The 18,732-nt window shown below is 43.9% G+C and overlaps 1 protein-coding gene across 1 annotated transcript in view; it reads right to left on the bottom strand.

Moving 5' to 3' along the window:
* Positions 1 to 18,732, bottom strand: part of LPP (LIM domain containing preferred translocation partner in lipoma) — a 211,591-nt gene that overhangs the window by 44,878 nt on the left and 147,981 nt on the right. Inside the window, exon 7 of the mRNA XM_009883357.1 lies at positions 985 to 1,154. Within this exon, the coding sequence (XP_009881659.1) occupies positions 985 to 1,154 (170 nt within the window). The remainder of the gene's footprint in view (positions 1 to 984; positions 1,155 to 18,732) is intronic.

The following is an 18,732-nucleotide window of genomic DNA, read 5'->3' as shown; positions in this document are numbered from 1 at the left end:
CATTGTAAATATGACAACATCTTCCCTTTTTATATTCAATGTTTCAGCAATAATCCCACTGCAAAGGCTCTTCAGAAACAGAAGGAATAATGGGATATTGGTGACATTCTCAGAAATATACATTATTACTTTAATTATTATCGGGATGCCAGAAGTGTTAAGAAAAGCATCAATTTTTACTTTCAGAAGTGCAAATCCAATTCTGGAAGGTTCTCAGGTCCAGTATTTCTAAAAAGAACTCCGAATTGGAGATTTAAAGAAACCTCTATCAACGCTTTAACAACATTTTGGTGCTTTTCTTATTCTAAATTACAAAGAGTATCCCTATATACTGTATGTGAAGGTCACACCAAGGTAAGGCCTCAGGCACATTGTGTGATGTTTCTTTAATTTGCAACTGTGCAACTGGTTCCAACTAGTTCTTACGGGAGCCTCTTAAAAGGTGCAGCTCCTCAGAGCAACTGTTAATTGTTTGGTTTAAGAACTTGTTGAAATTTTAGGGTCAGGTAAGCTTCAAAAGATACCCAATCCAAAGACCCTTAGCTCAGTAGAAGGACTTCCATCATGCAATGCAGAGGTCTTTATTTCAGAAATTTTAATGCTATCTTGCATTCCACCTCCTTCATCTTAGATGGCACCAGTCTGTAAGCATTTTGGTATCAGGTTTCTCAACACAGAAAGCTTCTGAGAGCAACACTACTGATTAAAAATCAGTGCATAGTCTGCTCCTTATAGACCTGAAATAATCACACAAAAAGGATGTCTTCCCCCTGCTTTGGCCACTTCATTTCAGAGATGGGTGAATTCCATTTCCTGGTCTAACCTAAGAAGCTGAAAAGATCAGAGCTCTTCTGAAGACCATGGTAAAACTGGTGCCCACAGTACTACCATGGGAATGCCAAGTTTTAACTGAAAGGCAACTATACAGCAATGAAAGAAATCAATGTTTCCAGTGTCTGTGTATTAAAATCAATGGATACTTACAATATAGCAGGGTTCACAGTAGGCTTTCTTCTCCACTGCATAGAAAGGCTGTCCCCTCAGCTTGTTGTTGCACATCATGCAGGTGAAGCACTCCACGTGGAAGACCTGGTCCATGGCCGTGCAGCCAGTGCCTTCCCCAACAACATTCTCCCCACAGCGAGCACAGCGGCCTGTTACCAAAGGGAAAGGACGTGAGTCAAAGCAAGCTCCTGGTCTCAACTGTAGAGAAGATCCTCCCACAGGCCTGCGCTGCGCGGTGGGTAAGGAGGACACGGCAGCTCAGTCAACAGAAGAGCAATTTGTGCCACTGCTGGCAAAGATCCAGTGCCACTGGATGGCACTCCAGTGCTGGCCCACATGAAAAGATCTAGAGAGGCTTGAAACTGGCTCCCAAGACTGCACTGATATCAGTTCTACTGCTGCTAGCCAGTGATCATCACAAGCAGCCTGAGCTCCAGATGCAAACCAGTCAGCTATCCTTTAACCCAGCTATATAGTCACCCTCAGCTCCTCAGTTAGATGGGATAAACCTGTGCCTAAAGCCTTGCCTCCACATGAAAGGATTCTGTGGTAGGATGCCTCGTAAAGCTGCCTGGTGGCAGCACAGTTGTTACCATTTAATAAATTTTGCTTGTACAGCTTAAACCAATTCCCTCAAAGGCGCCAATTATACTGTCAAAAGCTAAAAAGTGAAATCCTTTTGCCAGTACAGCAGTATCAATCCTCGTGCTCTAGCTAATGTGCTGATCCTGAGCTAGTTGATATTTTAAATAAAAAGTAGTGGCTAAAGACTGAATGATTACAAAGAGTGCAATATCACCTCTCGCATGGAAAAAAAATGACTTTTTCTCTGTTTGAAGATTAATATGGATTAAGATATTGTGTCTACTTAAAGCACAGGAACTATTCCTCAAGAAACTGATGTATGGATACTTTATTCTTACTGTCCTTCAAGAAAGGTATATCAGAAGCTGCTACTAAGGACTTTAAGTAAAGACAAGCTCTGTCTGTTTCTGAAAAAGGTCCCTAATACCACATACAAATAAAAGGGTGGTTTCATCTTTCTTCTAAGAAAAAGTTTCTTAGATCATGGGAAAGACATTTTCCTAGGGAAGACTGTGGTGCAGAAAAGATGGAAGAGAGTGGGTGGAAGGCACACCTTGGCAATTTTCCTCCGCCATTCATTTGAGTTCTAGAAAATGGAGATAGCCCATGCAGGTCTGATGTCCTTACCCAGCTATCAGTGTTGAAAATAATTCATGCACAGAGTCATGGAAAGTATTTAGGACAACCTCAGCCACCCTATGCAGGACAGCCCCACTGAAGGCAACAGAGCAACTATAGTCTGGGACTTTGTCCTACTAAAACAGTATTCTTCAGTTTGAGAATAATTGTGGTGTCCCCAGTCTCGGAACACTGCATTTCTCCTTCAAGGCTCTATGGGTGGAGTGGTGTGGTCACTGAGGGTGGGAAGGAGGGGAAGGGAAGTAAGTGAGAGCTGAGGTGCAAGAAGGAAGGCATACTGAATTCAAACTAGAATTACTCATAAATGCATATACAAATAATACGTCCCTAATAATAAATAATCCAGCAACAATATGATGTTCTCCCATACCACAGTCTGTGCTTATTAGCCTTTTCAAACAAATATTGCAAAACTTCCTAAAAGAACTTGGATATGCCTCATCGACCGAACAGAAGGGCTGCTGTCCTTGCGTAGTGAACATCAATGTCCCCACACTCACGACTTCTTCCCTGCCTGTTCCACACTCCAATAGGCTACATCCAGGGAACAAAGCATGTAAGCTACTTTTGGATCCCTCAGGATGTGGCAGGATGATATATATACACACATTTGAGATATATTAGGAAAGCTTGGAAAAGAACCCAGATCATTCTGATTTGCTACAATGGCATAACCGTAGTTGGCATTATACAGGACAGACAGTTCCTGACTCAGACAGCTCCCAGTCTGAGCAATGTGGAGAGAGAAGTCACCAGATAAATCCAGACAAGCCTGGAAAACCCCCCAAAAGGAATTAATAATGTTGTTTTTATACTTAACTTTCTTTAGCATTTGTCACTAGCATTTTGATTGACAGTGTTGTGCTTTAATCACTCCACTGTAATGCTTCTTGTGAGGACTCCTTTTTTACGAGCAGAGAAGGAATGCAGGGTTCCCAGCATGGTGGTGAGGCTACAAAGTGTGGGGGAAGAATGGAAAAAAACATGAAGAAGAAGAAGGAAAAAAACCATCCCACTGGAGAGAACCACAGGAGCAGTATTGCTCTCGGAAGAAAGCAGAAGAAACCTATTGTATACATCACAGGAGTTGCACATACAACAGGAGAGCACTGCTTGGTCCTGTGTGTGGACAAGCCCAACCGTGCGCTGGGGCCTTCTCCAAACTGCTTGTGTAGCTGGGCTGTAATATGAAGAGATGTCTGGGGAGTAGTTAATATCTCTATATATAAAACATGAAATTGAAAGCCATTAGTGTATTACTTTACACAGTGTTTTTCCAGAGGGAATATTCCGCTGAAGAATTTATTTTCCCTGGTGTGCCATTCTGTGATCATCCGGTATTATTTTTATGAGGCATTTGGACACGGAATTATGTAGTGTCTATGCAAACACTTCTCAGCTTTCTTTGTTAACATCTGAGTAGAACATGTGGAAATCTTTTCTCCCCCTTCTCCTCTTCTCACATTCATAATTTAGCCAGCTCTTGTATACTTCAACATTTATCTTCCTCTTTGACCAAGGCATCTCTCCATTTTCTGGAGACGCTGTCTATACATAGACCATACTTCTGGCTGTACTTCTTGTGTCAGGAGACCTGGGTCTGTTTCCGAACTCAAATAAAAACTCTTGTAATCCCTGGCAAATCCCTTGGTGCCTTTGTACCTCCTGTCTTTGAGCCAAGGGCATAAAGGCATCTTCTCTGCTTCCTAAAGGTGCCCTGAGGCTACATTCCTACATGGCTCTCGGGCATTCCCCAACACCACTGCTGGTGGCCAGGTACAAACCAAAGAGCAGCACAACACAAGACTTGGCCAACGTTTCCCCTTCAAGTTGGTATTTCCTTAGGCTTTCCTTCCTCTTTCTGAGTTTTTCCACAGAAGATTCCCATTCAGGCAGCGACAGATTTAACCCATCTACATTTATGAGAAGTCCAGCTTCTGCTATTATGTACACAGACAGAAATGCTCCTGTAAACTCTCACACAGGAAAGCTTAAAGAAAGCTTCCTTTTTCATAAGTTTATATGCAAATTGTAACACTGTGGCCTGGAGCAAACCATGTTTTTCATGAGACATGGCCACTCCAGTCAGAATCAAAACACAAGCTCCGTGCCCAGCACCACCCCCAACTGACTCACTCGCCTGAAGGGTAAAAGCAAGTAAGCGAAAATATTCAAATTCGGGAGCTTACAGTTAAGTGGCTGGATCCACGTAAGGGCACACGGGCAAATACACGACCGATCTGGCTGGCAGCGATGCAGCAGTTAGGAGCTGCACCTTTTGCAGACTTTGGTGCAATCTGGGACCTCACAAGACTCGTGTAAAACCAGGTCGCTTGCCCTGACTCCTGCGCCTCACTCAAATTTGGTTGAAGATGGCTATTAGTTTCAAGTGTTACTGGGGAGGGAGGAACTGACAAACAGACAGGCACATGCACACAGGCGGTGGGATTGCACAAGCCTCATTTCCTTAGAAAACCAGAAAAACCCCACGAAAAACAATGTATCTATCATTATGTCTGATAAAAACAAAACAAAGGTCTGCTTTTCCTGTGTGCCAGTTACCAACGGTGAAGGTATTTGTGGTTGGACTCACCACAATTAAGTGCCCACACATGTTCCCCATTTTAATATTTTCACACTGGTTGAAATAACTCAGTCCGTTGTGCGCAGAATACCCATGAGTGAATACAGAACAAGTTGCACTGCTTATTGGGAAAGAAGTAGCAAAGGCAAAGCTTGCAAGACTCAAGAACAAACAGATTGCACAAAAAAGATTACACAAATAATCTAAGAGAAAAATAGCAGGCAGCGTATTACAGTAGAAACATAGAACAACGTGACCCATTTGCTTCCCACAGAGACAAACAGCACTTAAAAGGCAGCTTAAAGACAAAGGACAAAATTAGTACTCAACTGCACGAAGATGAAACTGTGTCATTTCAACATTCTTCTTTTGCCCCTTCAGCCCTTTTTAGGTCCTTTTTCAAGATCATTTCAGCAAAACTAGAAGGTAATGCGTTGGCAGCAAGCCTGGGAGACTGGAGTCCTCTGTTTTTGCATGAAAGAGGTTCATAACCTTGGCCCTGACCTTCTTTCAGCCTAGCCTGGCTGCCACATGTTGGTCTTACCTTGGGGGGACGTACAGAGGTGCCCACAGAGGCTTCTCTGCTGAAAATGCCATCATTACTGAGTGGATCACAGGGAAACACGTCAGCAACTGAAAGGAAACAGCAGCTACTATATTCTCAAACATCCTCATTTACTGTCTTCTGTTGTATAAAAAAATTGAAATATTGTGGATCTGAAGGACGAGGGGGAAGGGGGGAGAGGAGCTCATATTGCAAATGATGCCACGTTCTAACTTCTCATTATTTTATTACTATTATTACATGTTTTTTGCATATACCACCACAGATCCTGGCTTCTCAGATTGTGGAACAGCCCCTTTGTGCCGGGTATTGGACAAACACAGAAGACAAAGAAGGGCCCAACTGCAGGAGTTTACAATCTAATACAAGCGATAACAACTGGGTATAGACAGGAAATACAAAAAAGCAATCAGACAAAACCGATCAGTAAGGAAAACTGTGGTCTCAGCACTCTAAATTTTCTGCTGTTGACAAGGAGTCTGTAGACAGACTGGCAAAGGAAGAGGTTAAGGAAGAATTTGAAAGAGGATCTGAAGGGAGTTTGAGGGAAGTTTAACGGGATGCTTCGGAGGAAAGGAAAAACACAGCACAAAAGGGAACGTAAGTCCTTGAAGATTGAACATAGGCACCTGCAGACGGGAAGGATGAGCTGGTGTGTCACTGGGCGGGAATAGGTCATGACAGGCCATGCAAGTAAAGACAAGACACTTCTGTTTGATATGATGCAGAAATGAAACCAGAGGAGAGATTAACAGGCAGGAATGATCTGGCCTAACTTAGAAGCTACAGAGAGATTTCTGCAGCTGCAATCTAGTTGAGCATGAACAGGGAGAAACTGCATTTTTAGAAAAGGATGTTGCAGAGATTCAAGGTCATTGGAGCTTGGATGCAGGGTTTATCTGTGAAGATGAATAGGAAAGGCCATAATCTGAGCTGTTACTCAGCAAGATTCTTAAGATTTGGCCAGAGTCTGGGCGTGATCTGGAGATGAGGAATTAGATACAGGGTGTCCAGCCTTATCTGGGACATGAGTCACTTCTAAATGTCAGATTAAGAATGTGAGCCAATCAGACAAACATCCACCACTGAAGATGGATGACGGAATAGGTACATGCCATACTAATGCTTATGGCATAATATTCCGATAGCAATCACACTGGAGCCAAATACAGAGGTAATGTAACTCCATCCAGCTCGCTTGAGATGCTCCTGTTTGTACATCCAAGGACTGCATTAGCTTCTTTTAGGCTACAGCATTATTTCTCTGTCATACCTACTTAGACACTAAGCTGTTGGGGGCACCGACTGTCTCCTGCTATGTGATGTACCAGTGCCTAACACACACAATTCAGGCAATAACGAGAGATACTAAGAGTAAAGAAAGCAGAGGGAAAACGCGCAAACCTTCTCTCTACAAAAGGCGTAAATTCATGAATTCAAAGCATGCGTTCTATGCAGACAGGAGATAGGGGATAATTTTCTGATAAAAGCATCAAAGTAGGAAGGTTCTGCATTTGCTGAGATGTGGGGAAAAAAACCCATTGATATCTCAAAAACTTCTGCATGATGGAAAAAACTGTTTCCCACTTAACAGTACTGTGGGAATGTACCACAAGGTCATATCCTCAGTGCCTATCAATTACACAATTTCCCTTGATCAGCTAAGTGTATTCCCCAGCTCTCACTGCAGCCCTGATACGCTATGCAAGAAAAGAACTAAAGAAATACAGCCTACTGCCCTTACAAAAGTGTACTAAGAACATTTTTAAAATATGTAAATACATTGAACAAAATATCTCGCTAAAAGTTCCCCTGGCAGCCTCAAGACACCCAGTATTTCCGCTGCATTATTTTTCTAATCATCTCTGTTTAGAGTTCGCCAGCGAATGCATTTTAGAGATTCATGACACATTCTGCTTTTGGACAGCTTTGAATCAGCTGGCAGTAAATGTGGAAAAATCATTATTCCTAATGAAGAAATATTGATGACAAAACAGCATTTCGAGGACAACGTTGACCATAAGTCAACAATGTAACAAGATTTCCCCTCTCTCCCTCCTCTTTCCTAGTGCCTTTTATCCAAGGGTTTTCAAGCATTTCCCAAGCACGTGGGATTCCTCAGGGCACCTATGTCAGACAGGAACGATTGTTCCATTTTAAAGGGACATAGGATCAGATGTTAATCTCTTAGGATAACAGTGTAACAGCAGACCTTAACTGCCAGTACACCCTCATCAAGTTGAGTCTCAATGGTAGCAATCCTGCAACTCAAGCATCCAGCGGGTCCTGGGTTCCCCGATTTGTCCAAAAGGAAGAAAATAGTAATCTCTGATCCACAAGAGAGGGTTTATTCCCTTCGTGTGTAGCATGGGAGGTATGTGGCCAGCTGTGATTACCTTAGGGAAAGACGTATTGATCATTTTTTTCCTGGAGTTATTCCAAAACTGGCACTCAGGGCACTGCAACAGTAGTGCAAAGGGAAACCCAAAGGTAGTTTGTGCATTTTGTAAGAAACAATGGTATTTTTCCCATCTTATCCTTGACTTCCTTACCTACCTTTTTTTTTGCTTTTGAACTCAGACTTCTCCCTGACTGGGAAGCCCTTGGCAATGGTTTATTGTGCCAGGATCCAAGCTTGAAGTTTCACCATTTGACAGCAGCAGGCTGTATGCATCGGTTGTCTTACACAGCCTTTGGACACGAGACAGATCAGTCTTAATTCCCTCTTCTTCAGCAGACGTCAGAAAACACAATCTTTCACAGTAAACAGGACTTCATGCTGCAACGTGTGCCTTTAACACTTCATAAATTAAATCCAAGGCTGAGATTTAATTACTGTGTCCTGGTTATTCTGCTTTAACTGCGCTGCACTTGTACTCCAGATGCACAGGTCCCTGCAGTGACCTCCTTGTCATTTGTACTGTGCTTATCCAGCAGTAGCTGTGCTCTCCTGTTGTTTTCATCCCTTTCCTCCAACTACAATACAACTTCATAGTCTCACGTTGCTTGGCTGCGAACCTGACACATTCCCGGTATGCCCTGGAGGTCTCATTCCACTCCACACAGCAAATGCACTGCAACTGTGCAGACTCACACTGCTAACACTTTACTGTACCTTTTTAAATGCTTCTTCATGCTCCTCACCACAAGATTACTGTGTGAGCCCTCACGGTGAATCTTTCCAACACCCCAGGAAGGCATAGGACTGTTAGGACACCCAACATGCAGGTGGGGAGCTTGAGACCCACAAAGGTTAAATAACTTGCTGCGGGTCACACAGAGTTTGTGGTGTAGCCAGGAACTAGAACCGCATCTTCTCAATCCCATTCTAGTATCTTTAACCACAAGACCATCTCTGAAATGGTTTGATGGTGGGACAGGCCTGAAGCATGAAAGCTCCTCCATTTCAGACACAGCACCTAGCACCTGTCCTGCTGGAATCCCCTCTCCGGCAAGAGGAATGCGCTCCCTGTGCGGGCCACGCCATCACTCCCTGGCAGCCTGGCTGAGCCATGCAGCAACCAAGCATGAAGTGTTTTGTGCCTCTGCTACTGTCCTCTCTTTAATGAGAGAGGAAGGCAGGCCTGTGTTTCAACACCTTTGTGATGATGGTCCCTGTCCCTTACATCTGCATCACCTTCTCCCTCAACTCCCTGAGACCCAAGAGACAATTTAGTTTGTTTCTGATATAAAGTAGATTACAAGCGCTTACCAACGTGGTAGAAATACCGTCCTAAATTATTGCAACCACAATGCATCACTGCTACAGAATAAAGGTTCGGAGGGGAACACTCCTGATTTTCCCCACAAAGCTATACAAATTCAAGGTGAACAGGATCTTGAGAGGTCATGGAAACTGTCTTACTGCCTCAAAGGCAGGATCAACTCTGCCTACATCATTCTTGACAGATACTTGTTTAACCTGTTCCTAAGAATCTCCAGTAATGGAGATTTCTCCAAGAACTTGGGCAAAAAATTTCAGTAAGTACCTAACCTTACGACTAGCAAATCTTTCTTTCCATCCAACCAAAACGTCCCTTGAAGTAATCCAAGCCAATGCCTTTTTACTCTACTCACAATGGACATAAAGAACACGTATGGGTTTGGCTCGGTCTACACCAGTTGTATGGGAAGCTTTTGAAGTGTGGATCTGTGTGAACTCTAGAGCTAAGTTTAGAATAGAATAGAATAGAATAGAATAGAATAGAATAGAATAATTTCAGTTGGAAGGGACCAACAACAATCATCTAGTCCAACTGCCTGACCAATTTGAGGCTGACCAAAAGTTAAAGCATGTTGTTAAGGGCATTGTCCAAATGCCTCTTCAACAATGACAGGCTTGGGGTATCGACCACCTCTCTGGGCAACCTATTGCAGTGTTGGACCACCCTCCCGCCCCAGGCGAGGCACCTTGCAGTGTAGGCAAATGTTGATCTGACCATGTCCCCAACACGTCGAGGTACCAGTCCCCCAACTCAGATGATCTGCAGTGAGTGTCCCAGCCCAGTGGGGGTCAGTGATGCTCTACAATATTTAAGGTCCCAGATACTTTTTTTGCAGCATGCTCTGCTTTTGTTGTTGTTGTTGGGTTTTTTTTGTTATATTGTGTCAACTTTTTGGCACATGTTTTACCATGTGCAAAGGGGTTGAAATAGAGCCTGAGTAACATCTGAAGACAAAAGAAAGGGGGTGAAAAAAAGAGTGCGAGAGAGGAAACATTCCTCCCTTTAGCTGATCGATCAAGGAAATGTGAGGGAGACAGTAAAATGTACTGTATTTCCTTTATAAATGTTTTCTTTAATGCTGATGAAAGTTACCATATGACAGAGACTACAGTTGTATATCCACAGAAAAGCCCCAGCTCTGGAAACAGAGGAGCGAGTTGCTTGTGTAGCTTTGCCGGGCGCTCTCAGCGGGGGCACGGGACTTTGTCTCTGGGAGCAACAGCAATTCCTCCTCCAGCCCCCGCCTCCCCCTGGCCCTCGCCACCGCTAACAGGGTGGCATGTCCCATGCTGCTTCCAGGGCACTCCTTGCTGCCTGCTTCTTTTTACTTCTGCTCCCAGCCTGGGCTTAATGCTAGGCATGGATATGATAAAGAAAAGTAGTTTTGAGTTGCAAGTACAGGGTTAGACGGAAAGATGGAAAGAAGTATCATGTCTTTTTTTTTTTTTTTTAATTAAAAAGATGTTTGTGTTTGGGGATGAGACTGTCAAAGCACTGATTTGCACCAAAACCCCCAGCTGACAAACACTTAGCTAAAAAAGGAATGCAATCATTTCATTTGCTAAAAAAAAATAAGTAATAATAATAAAAAAAACTACTTTCACAAAAGTTCCCCACCTTTCTGAGCCATCACTCCTCTCCTTCAGGGGAAACTGATCACACATAGAAAGTTAACAAAGCAAGAAACACAAAAAACTCCTTACTTTTTTTTTCCAAAAGAAACATGGGGCAAAATTTGTAAAGGCTGTGAAAAAGTGGGGTTTTCCTATCCTTTCAAAAGCTGAGAAAGCTCTTTTTTTTTAATTTTACTTTCATAGGAAAATGAGAGGTTTTTAAAGCAAAGATGACTCTTCTCCTTGGAACGCATCACTAACAATGAAATCTTATTTTGAAGTGAGACCTTACCATTACATGGCACCTCGGGAACAGAGCTGTGGATCAGACAAATTTTGGCCGTTCCGGTGACCCCAACAGCAACAACCACTCAGCCAGGTCCCTTTGCACTTACACTTGCAAAGCCACGTTGTGTGATAATCCCTGGACAGTGGAAGTACCAAATACGTGACAGCACACAAGGTGAGCAACCATGCTTGTCTGAACCTCCTGCAAGGAAAGGAAGACAGGATGGGAGGCAGGATCAGTCCTCCTCCCACCCTCATCAGGGGTGATGGCCAGGGTGGGATTTCCTGGGTGATCCCCTGGTCTGCTGGGCTCACTCTGTAATGCTGCACCAGATTTCAGGATCCTTTTTTGGAAAGCCACAAAAGAATACCTTGCAATTACTGGGAGGGGTAGTGGCAGAAGCCCCAACCAGCGCGTATGTGGGGGCAGCTCTCCCTGGCCCGTCTGGGCCCCCTCGCAGGTGTCTCTCCGACCGTGCTGCCCCAGCCTGCTCGCCCACTGACTCGGGAGATTAGACTTGCTGGTAGAGCAGTGGAGGGTAGTTTCAGGGGCTGCTGCACCCAACCCCGTACGTAAGCAATGGCTGCAAAGCAGAGCAGATCTGGAGGCCAGACAAGCTGGTCTCCACTTCAGATGCTTGGTGTTCGTTATGCAACGGTTCATGCATCTTCTCCCACCCACTCCTCCAGGTGGGGAGGACCAGCGACCGGCTGCCCACAGGCTCATGCTGCTGTTCAGCGCAAGCATGCCTTAAATGTAGATCAAATTCTCCTTAGCACCTGCTTTCTTAAGAGCTGAACCAAGCGTGTAGTCAGAAGAGACCAGCTTAGACTCACGCTGATAGAGATTGCAGCCTCTTTGTCTAGGTCAAAAAATTAGTTGCCTTTTACTGCATTCCCAAAAGACTGCAGTCAGGTTTGCAGCACGAAAGCAGCTCCAGGAGCCCAAGCAATGGATGGAGGCCCAGCGGTGTTAGATGCTGAACAAAGACAGGGCGAACAATGTCCCCTTTCCCAAAGACTATCACCTCTAACTCTTTCCATGTTGCACAAGGGTGCTTCAAACCACTTCTGTTCCCCACCCCAGCCAACCCATTTCATAAGCCCAGGACAGGCGCCATCAGTATGTTCACCAGACTCAAGCCCAGCCAAAAATCACATCCGCTGCTGGGCATGAATGACTCAATTCACTCTTCCATAGCCTGGCTGTGCTCCAGCTGGTATTCGGCAGCTTGTCTCTGCCTCGCTGCATCACCGGGAGGGTGGTGGCATGAAGTGATTTGTACCAAAGGCGCTGTTCAGCGGAGAAGGTAAAAGCGCCTGAGTAATGGCGAAGTTTTGAGTCAGAGATGCTTCCCGTGCCAATGGCTCTGGCATACCAACCTGGCACACCTCCTGCATGCCTGCTGGGGAAAAACGTCTGACAAAAAACAAGAAACAGGGAGGGAACCTGTCTTTCCCCTGCCAAAAGTGAAAAAAAAGAAAAAAAAAAAAAAAGGTAGAGAAAGGCTGGATCCCACAAAGTGTAGAGTCTTGAAAAAATGGCAGCTCTCATATCCCCAACAGCTTTGAGGCCTGGGGTTTTCAAAGGTGTCTGACTGCATTAGAAGATGTCCCACCAAATATCATCCAGCACCTCATTTGTTTAAGGTCTTTTGAAAACTGTGCCTTTCACAATCCAGCACCAGCCCAAAGCTTCCTTGCTGTTTTGAAACATGCACTGTCTGCGTGTCGACAGCAGCCCTGCCATAAATCACATCCATCAGGCACTGGAAACTGCCTCACCTGTACGCCAACCATCCGCCGTTCCTTGCACTGAATTCCATCACTCCAAATTTCTCAGCAGCTGGAATCAACTAACTCTGTTTTTTCTCATTAAAGCAACCTACTGGACAGAGGTTTCCTTCTTTGCCCCAAAATCTGGGACTTTTCCAACCAGGTGCAAGGTCCAGTATTTGTTTACACTCTTGGACAAGTAACAGGAGCTTTACAAGCAGGGATGGAGAGGCACTCCCATTCTGGAGGGGATGCACAACATTTGTTTCTACTCAGGATGATCAGACATGTCATAACCTTAAAATTGTGGCATTGGTATTGAGAGCAAAAGTCCTTTTAAAATAACATTTTATGTTGGTGACACCATTTGAATTATACTCAATTCTGCTCATCCTTTGGGTCATGGGACCTGCTTTTACTGGCCGAGGTAGATGGAAAGTAATACTGATAACTCTATGCTATTTTCAAAGTCACCTCCCTGTGGCACATGCTGCATATCTGGAGTCCATGATGGAGCAGTATGATATCAAGTATCCGTAGATCATTATTCTCACCTGATTGTCACATTCTCAGAGCTTGATGGAAAAGGAAACAAAGATTTTCTTGTTTGGTCTCCATTAGAAGTGAATTAGTGTAAAATATGATACATATAATCATAAAAATTATTATTTTATTTAAGGAAAGTATGTGGAAAACCCATCTGCACAATTGCATGTGTCACTCTCACACATCCTACAGCTTTTGATTCATAATTAGCAAGGCTTAAAAAATAGTAAGTTAAAAAGACCCTCACATCATTAAGCCAAGCTCTTTAGTGGCCCTAAGACTGCTCTGTTTGAGGTGGTGGTTTAGACTCTAGGGCCTGTTGACTAACAGTAGGAGACATATGTGGGTTCTGAGCCGTGTTTATCATGATACAAATTGTCCTGACCTGTAGTCCTCTGTAAGGAGGCTCTGATGTTGACGAGCATCTACAAAGGCGCACTCAAAGTATTACTCATCACATTTCTAAGATGGAAAGTTCTTTCTAAATTGGCTTCCGCGCGAAGGGCACCAATCCCTGTCTCCTGAATTATTCACACAATTCTTGACCTGAGAATTTTGCACCGATGGAAACTGAAACCCCAAAAGCTTTCCCTCCTCATGACAGGGCTGAACCAATCAGAAAGGACCGATCCAATATCCAGAGGTCATGATGAGTCCTGCCAGTCCAATGTCCTTGAGCGGGCATTAGAAATGGCTATCATCAGTGGGGATTATAAGTGTTTGCCAAAAACGTGGTGTCAAAAAACCTCCCGAACATCCTGAACCAATGACGGCAACCTCCATATGAAGAAAGTTGGCTAATCATTGTGCTCTGAACTTTCAGGGTGCTCTTTACTGGTTTCCTACATACATGGGAGTTCACTGTGAAGACAGTAAGTATATTTAATCCTCATTAAGCACTTTGGTATGACAGTAGAGAAAACTGATGGACTTGTTTACGTGTGATAACAGAATCATTTGAAATCCATTAGACCTTCAAATTTAGATCTGAGGTACGTGTAGAGACACTCATTTCGGTTTATCCCAAGCCTGATTTTAACTGATGTAAACTTAAGGAACTTCAGGTACTTTTGAATTTTTATGACCAATCCCAGAAAGCCAACTCTGGTTTAAGTCAATTGGTTTCCATTTGCACCTGAAATGACACAACTTTGTTATGTTGACAAAATCAGATGTGATGGGTAGATTGGGGAAGCTATTATTCACACCCCAGCATAGGAAACCGTGTGGGAGATTTTTGTCCCAGTGAAAGGCTGCAACTTGCAAAAGTGAGCATCCAAAACAGAGAACCACAGCAGTGTGAGACCCAATGCAAATGTTTGAGACTTCAAACATTTTGGAAATACCTTTAATTGTTTTGCACTGCTCTAAGCATCCCCTTTGCAGGCTCTGCACAGATAAGGACCTATGAAATACATGCATTATGCAGCTCCTAGGAAGTCTCCAGCCCATGTTCTAGACCACGTAACTCCAGAAGCATTTAAGTTTCAGATCCATGACCAAACATTAGAACATCTAGAAAAAGTCTGAATTCCAGTACTGCTTCACAAGAAAATCAAAGCAACCTCTCCATAACAAGAAATATAGACTGGCATTTTGGAAATCACAGACTAAAGACTTAAGAACTTCTTTTCCTGCAGATGAGCCCTGTCTGAGGTACTAAGGGTCACCATGGGATATTCCTAGCTAAGAGGAACACAAAATTAGTAAAAGACTCACCCAGGGGAAACAACATGAATATCTCATTTTATAGTGCTATTTCCGCTGCATATTGTTTTGTTCTCCCCTGTCCCCAGAGCACAAGCATGAAGACACCGCACACACTGATCTCCTGAGAGCTTAGGCTATATTTAGTCAGCCAGACCTCTAGCCAAGCTGATGTCAGTTTGAGCATCTTCTAGTCAACACACACCTATTGAGATGTGACCCACTATGCGTCACGATTAGACCATGCTCCAAAACATCATCCTGTAAAATGTTACTTGTTCTTCTGAACAGCTGCAATTTTCCTAGGCCAGAACAGCTCTGGTAATCAGACATTTGCTGGATGCACACCATTCCTACTTGCTGCCTAACAGCTGTTACTCATAGTCTCAGGACTTTGGTCATTTACAAGACTCAAGGCTATGGGTCAGCCGCCCTCTCTTCCCTCCTAAATGAAAGAAAGTTGTTCTGCAAAGGGCAACAGGCAGTCAGACTGTGTGTGAACACCTTGCAGTTGTATGAAACACAAGGAAGCGGGTGACTTGAAACAGCTTAGTTATGGCTTCTCACCCACTGCCCTGCTATAATCAGAGCAAAGAAATAACAGAAAAACCACCAAGATCCCAAGACTAATTGGCTTTCTATGAAATATTGTTTTTGTTTGAAAGACCAAGCCACGCTTAGATCAATGGGCTTTACGAACAAAGCCCTTTACTCATGAACATTGCACGACGCAGGCTAGCTCAGGGCACAGATCTGCAACCCTGGAACAGCAATGTCCCTCTGCCCTAAGCTTGGCGGCGGCCTCTTTTGAGACACCCATCTCTGAGGCTCCTGTAACTTGTGTTATCTGTGCAGGTTTTTGCCTAAGCCCTCTAGGCTTGAAAGTATGTGTCTCCTCTGCGTGAGCAAACAGAGCAGTTTCCATTCTTCACTCGGTATAGAGCCGACAGTGCAGAAAGAGATTGAAAGGATGTAAATGACAAGCTTTCACTAGGAGCTGGCCACATAAGTGACACAGCCCTTCTGGCTCTCCTCAGCCCCCCTTCTGAAGGAGGGATGCGACAGAGGTGGCAATGCACCAGCTGTGCACATCTGCAGCGCACATGCTCCACTTTCTTCACCTTTTGAATTATGCCTGTGAAAAAACAGTGGAAGTAATTCTGACCATAAGCAACCTCCCTTTTTCATTCCCCTCCTCTTCTTGTTGCCTTGCGTGGAAATTGAGTATACATAGAATAAGAGGTTACGGTTGTAGGTTGTGGCCATCAGTAGTGGCCTAATGGAATTACACAAGCCTGTGCTTTGCCATTTTATCTTTAGAAGAAGCCACTGTTTTTAGACATATACAGAGAAATCATGGAATATTTTAAAATGTCCCACTCAAACATTGACTCTTGTTGTAGCCATATCCTCCCCAGTCCTGTCCTCCCTCCGTACCTTCCTCCCTCCTCTGAACACACACACACACACATTGGATTTGCCAACATTGGAGACAGTCACACTACACAAGACCATGTAGGCATTGAAAGCTGGATCACTTGATGCAAAATGTTGAGATGGAGAATGGGAATGAAGCAAACACCATTAGAATCCAGGGTCCACGCAGCATCCTGCGCTACATACATATGCACACACACACATATATATAGGCATTTTAGGGTTCTCACTAATTTCAGCCATGGAACAGAAATGAGAAGCAGCTGCCCAGCTCGTGAAGATGACGGGTACACATGACCAGAATTAGCTCCGTGTTGGCAATGACGATTGCCAGGACTTTCCTGTCCAGAAGAGCAGAGTGCACATGACAGTCTTCTGCAGTGCATAAATGACCCACATTAGCGTCCCTTCCAAATGTCTCCCTTCAGAAAAGCTCAGCCAGACACAATTCCTTAGCTCATGTGATCACAAACAATCTCCACATTAAAAAGAGGTGGAAAGTCAGCATTGCCATGTCTCAGCTGTTCATCAACACAGGAGAAAAGTAAAGGTAAAAGAGTTCGGGCTTTCTGCAGGTTTTTTGGAAGCCAGCAGCTGAATTCACTTGCCTTTTGGGGCGAGCAGACAATAAGGAAATAGTGGCATTTCAAAAGCTGGGCATTTTCACAGTGTAATTTTAAATGACAACAAAACCAACCAAAACCCCCATAAAAAGTTTCCCTACTTCCAACTTGCCCTTACATAAAATGCTGCACGTCATCTCCCCAATCTGCCCCTGTCAGCACAGAAAGAATTAGAACACGTGCTTAGTAGATAGTAAGTTATTAACCTCTTAAGATATTGTCTGGAACCAGAATTTGTTGAGGAAATTGTATATTAAAGCTGAACACTGCTGCTAACTGAGTACAGACTGATTCACAGCTTTAAACAAATAGTTTAGTGTGGCTGGGACAGTAATTTCGGAGGATCTACAAGAGAAAATCATTCATGTGCCAAATACAGGTACCTGTCTTTAGCTATGGACGGTGTCTTATGCTTTGGAAGATGGTTGCACCCACACCCCTAAACTCTCTACAAACGAGTCTGTTAGTGCCTTGGTGTTTTATTGAACCACTGTCCTCAATGTTGAGATTAATTTTGTCAAGTGGTAACACCCATACACCTACCTGTGCTGTCCTGTTCTGACCCTGGTGCTGTGAACATAGTTTTTCAGGGGTTAAGCTCTCACTCTTAGCTCACACTACCAGAGGTAACTATTTCTACATTTTTGTGTATGCCTTGGCAGAAACACATGAAAAAAAAAAAAAAAAGCAAATGAAAAAGTTCATAAATGAAAGCTGGCGATGAAGTATCAGATGTGGTCTCCTGTCTGCTGTTTTCACCCACAGCAGTCCTATTGCTGTTGAAGTTTTCCATTTCCCTCAATGGGGCTGGCTCAGGGAGGGCCACGGGACAGGCACAGTGCTTCGCCTCTCTCCCCTAATCAGCTGACAAAATCAGTGCTGGCACAGTGCAGGCAGGTGACATCTTAACAGCAAGTTTCACAAGTCGAAATAGGTTTACTCTCGGCTGCTGGTAGCACCCCAAATGTCTGCCAAGGCTGGCTTCTTGTGACCTGCCTGCCAGTTTGAGATGACAGTCTCCTGACTTGTGAGCACTGGTTGTGACCTTGGGTTGTAGCCAGAGACGTGAAAACTATGTTCATGTCCAAGATGACATGATGAACAGCAAGGTGCATTTGCAGAGACGAAAACAGTGCAGCTCACTAAAAGCAGCAGGAAAGTTTGGCTACTTTTGATTCTTTTCATTCTTTTTATCCTCCCCTACCTCTCTGCAGCACCGAGAAACACTCTGTATTGATTATGCTGACATTGACAGCAGAGCTGGAATTTTTTTTTTTTTTTGCACATCTCAGATGAGAAAGTGGGTTATGATTCATCTCACACAATCTGAGTCAAAGCGATTCCTTAAAAAAAAAAAAAAAGAAAAGAAAAGAAAAAACCAAACAGTTTTGATGCGTTTCCATCAGAAGAGGACAGGCTGGAGGAGAACAATCAGTAAATGAGACAGTCCTGTTTAATTCTTTTTTTACCACATTTCACTCTCAGATAAAATCTGGCCTTTCCCCCCAACTAGACTTCAAATGACACTCAAAATACCCCCAAAAGTTACTGGCAAGAGAAAAACCACCATATCAAAATGACAGAACGAGACAAATGCCATCAGAAGAAGAAAATAAATGCCACACCGTGCCCCCACCCC

The sequence above is a fragment of the Charadrius vociferus genome, unplaced genomic scaffold (assembly GCF_000708025.1).
Source record: "Charadrius vociferus isolate BGI_N301 unplaced genomic scaffold, ASM70802v2 scaffold214, whole genome shotgun sequence".
Classification (NCBI taxonomy): Eukaryota; Metazoa; Chordata; class Aves; order Charadriiformes; family Charadriidae; genus Charadrius; species Charadrius vociferus.
The sequence above is the reverse complement of the archived record's forward strand: the minus strand, read 5'-3'. Positions and strand labels throughout refer to the sequence as shown.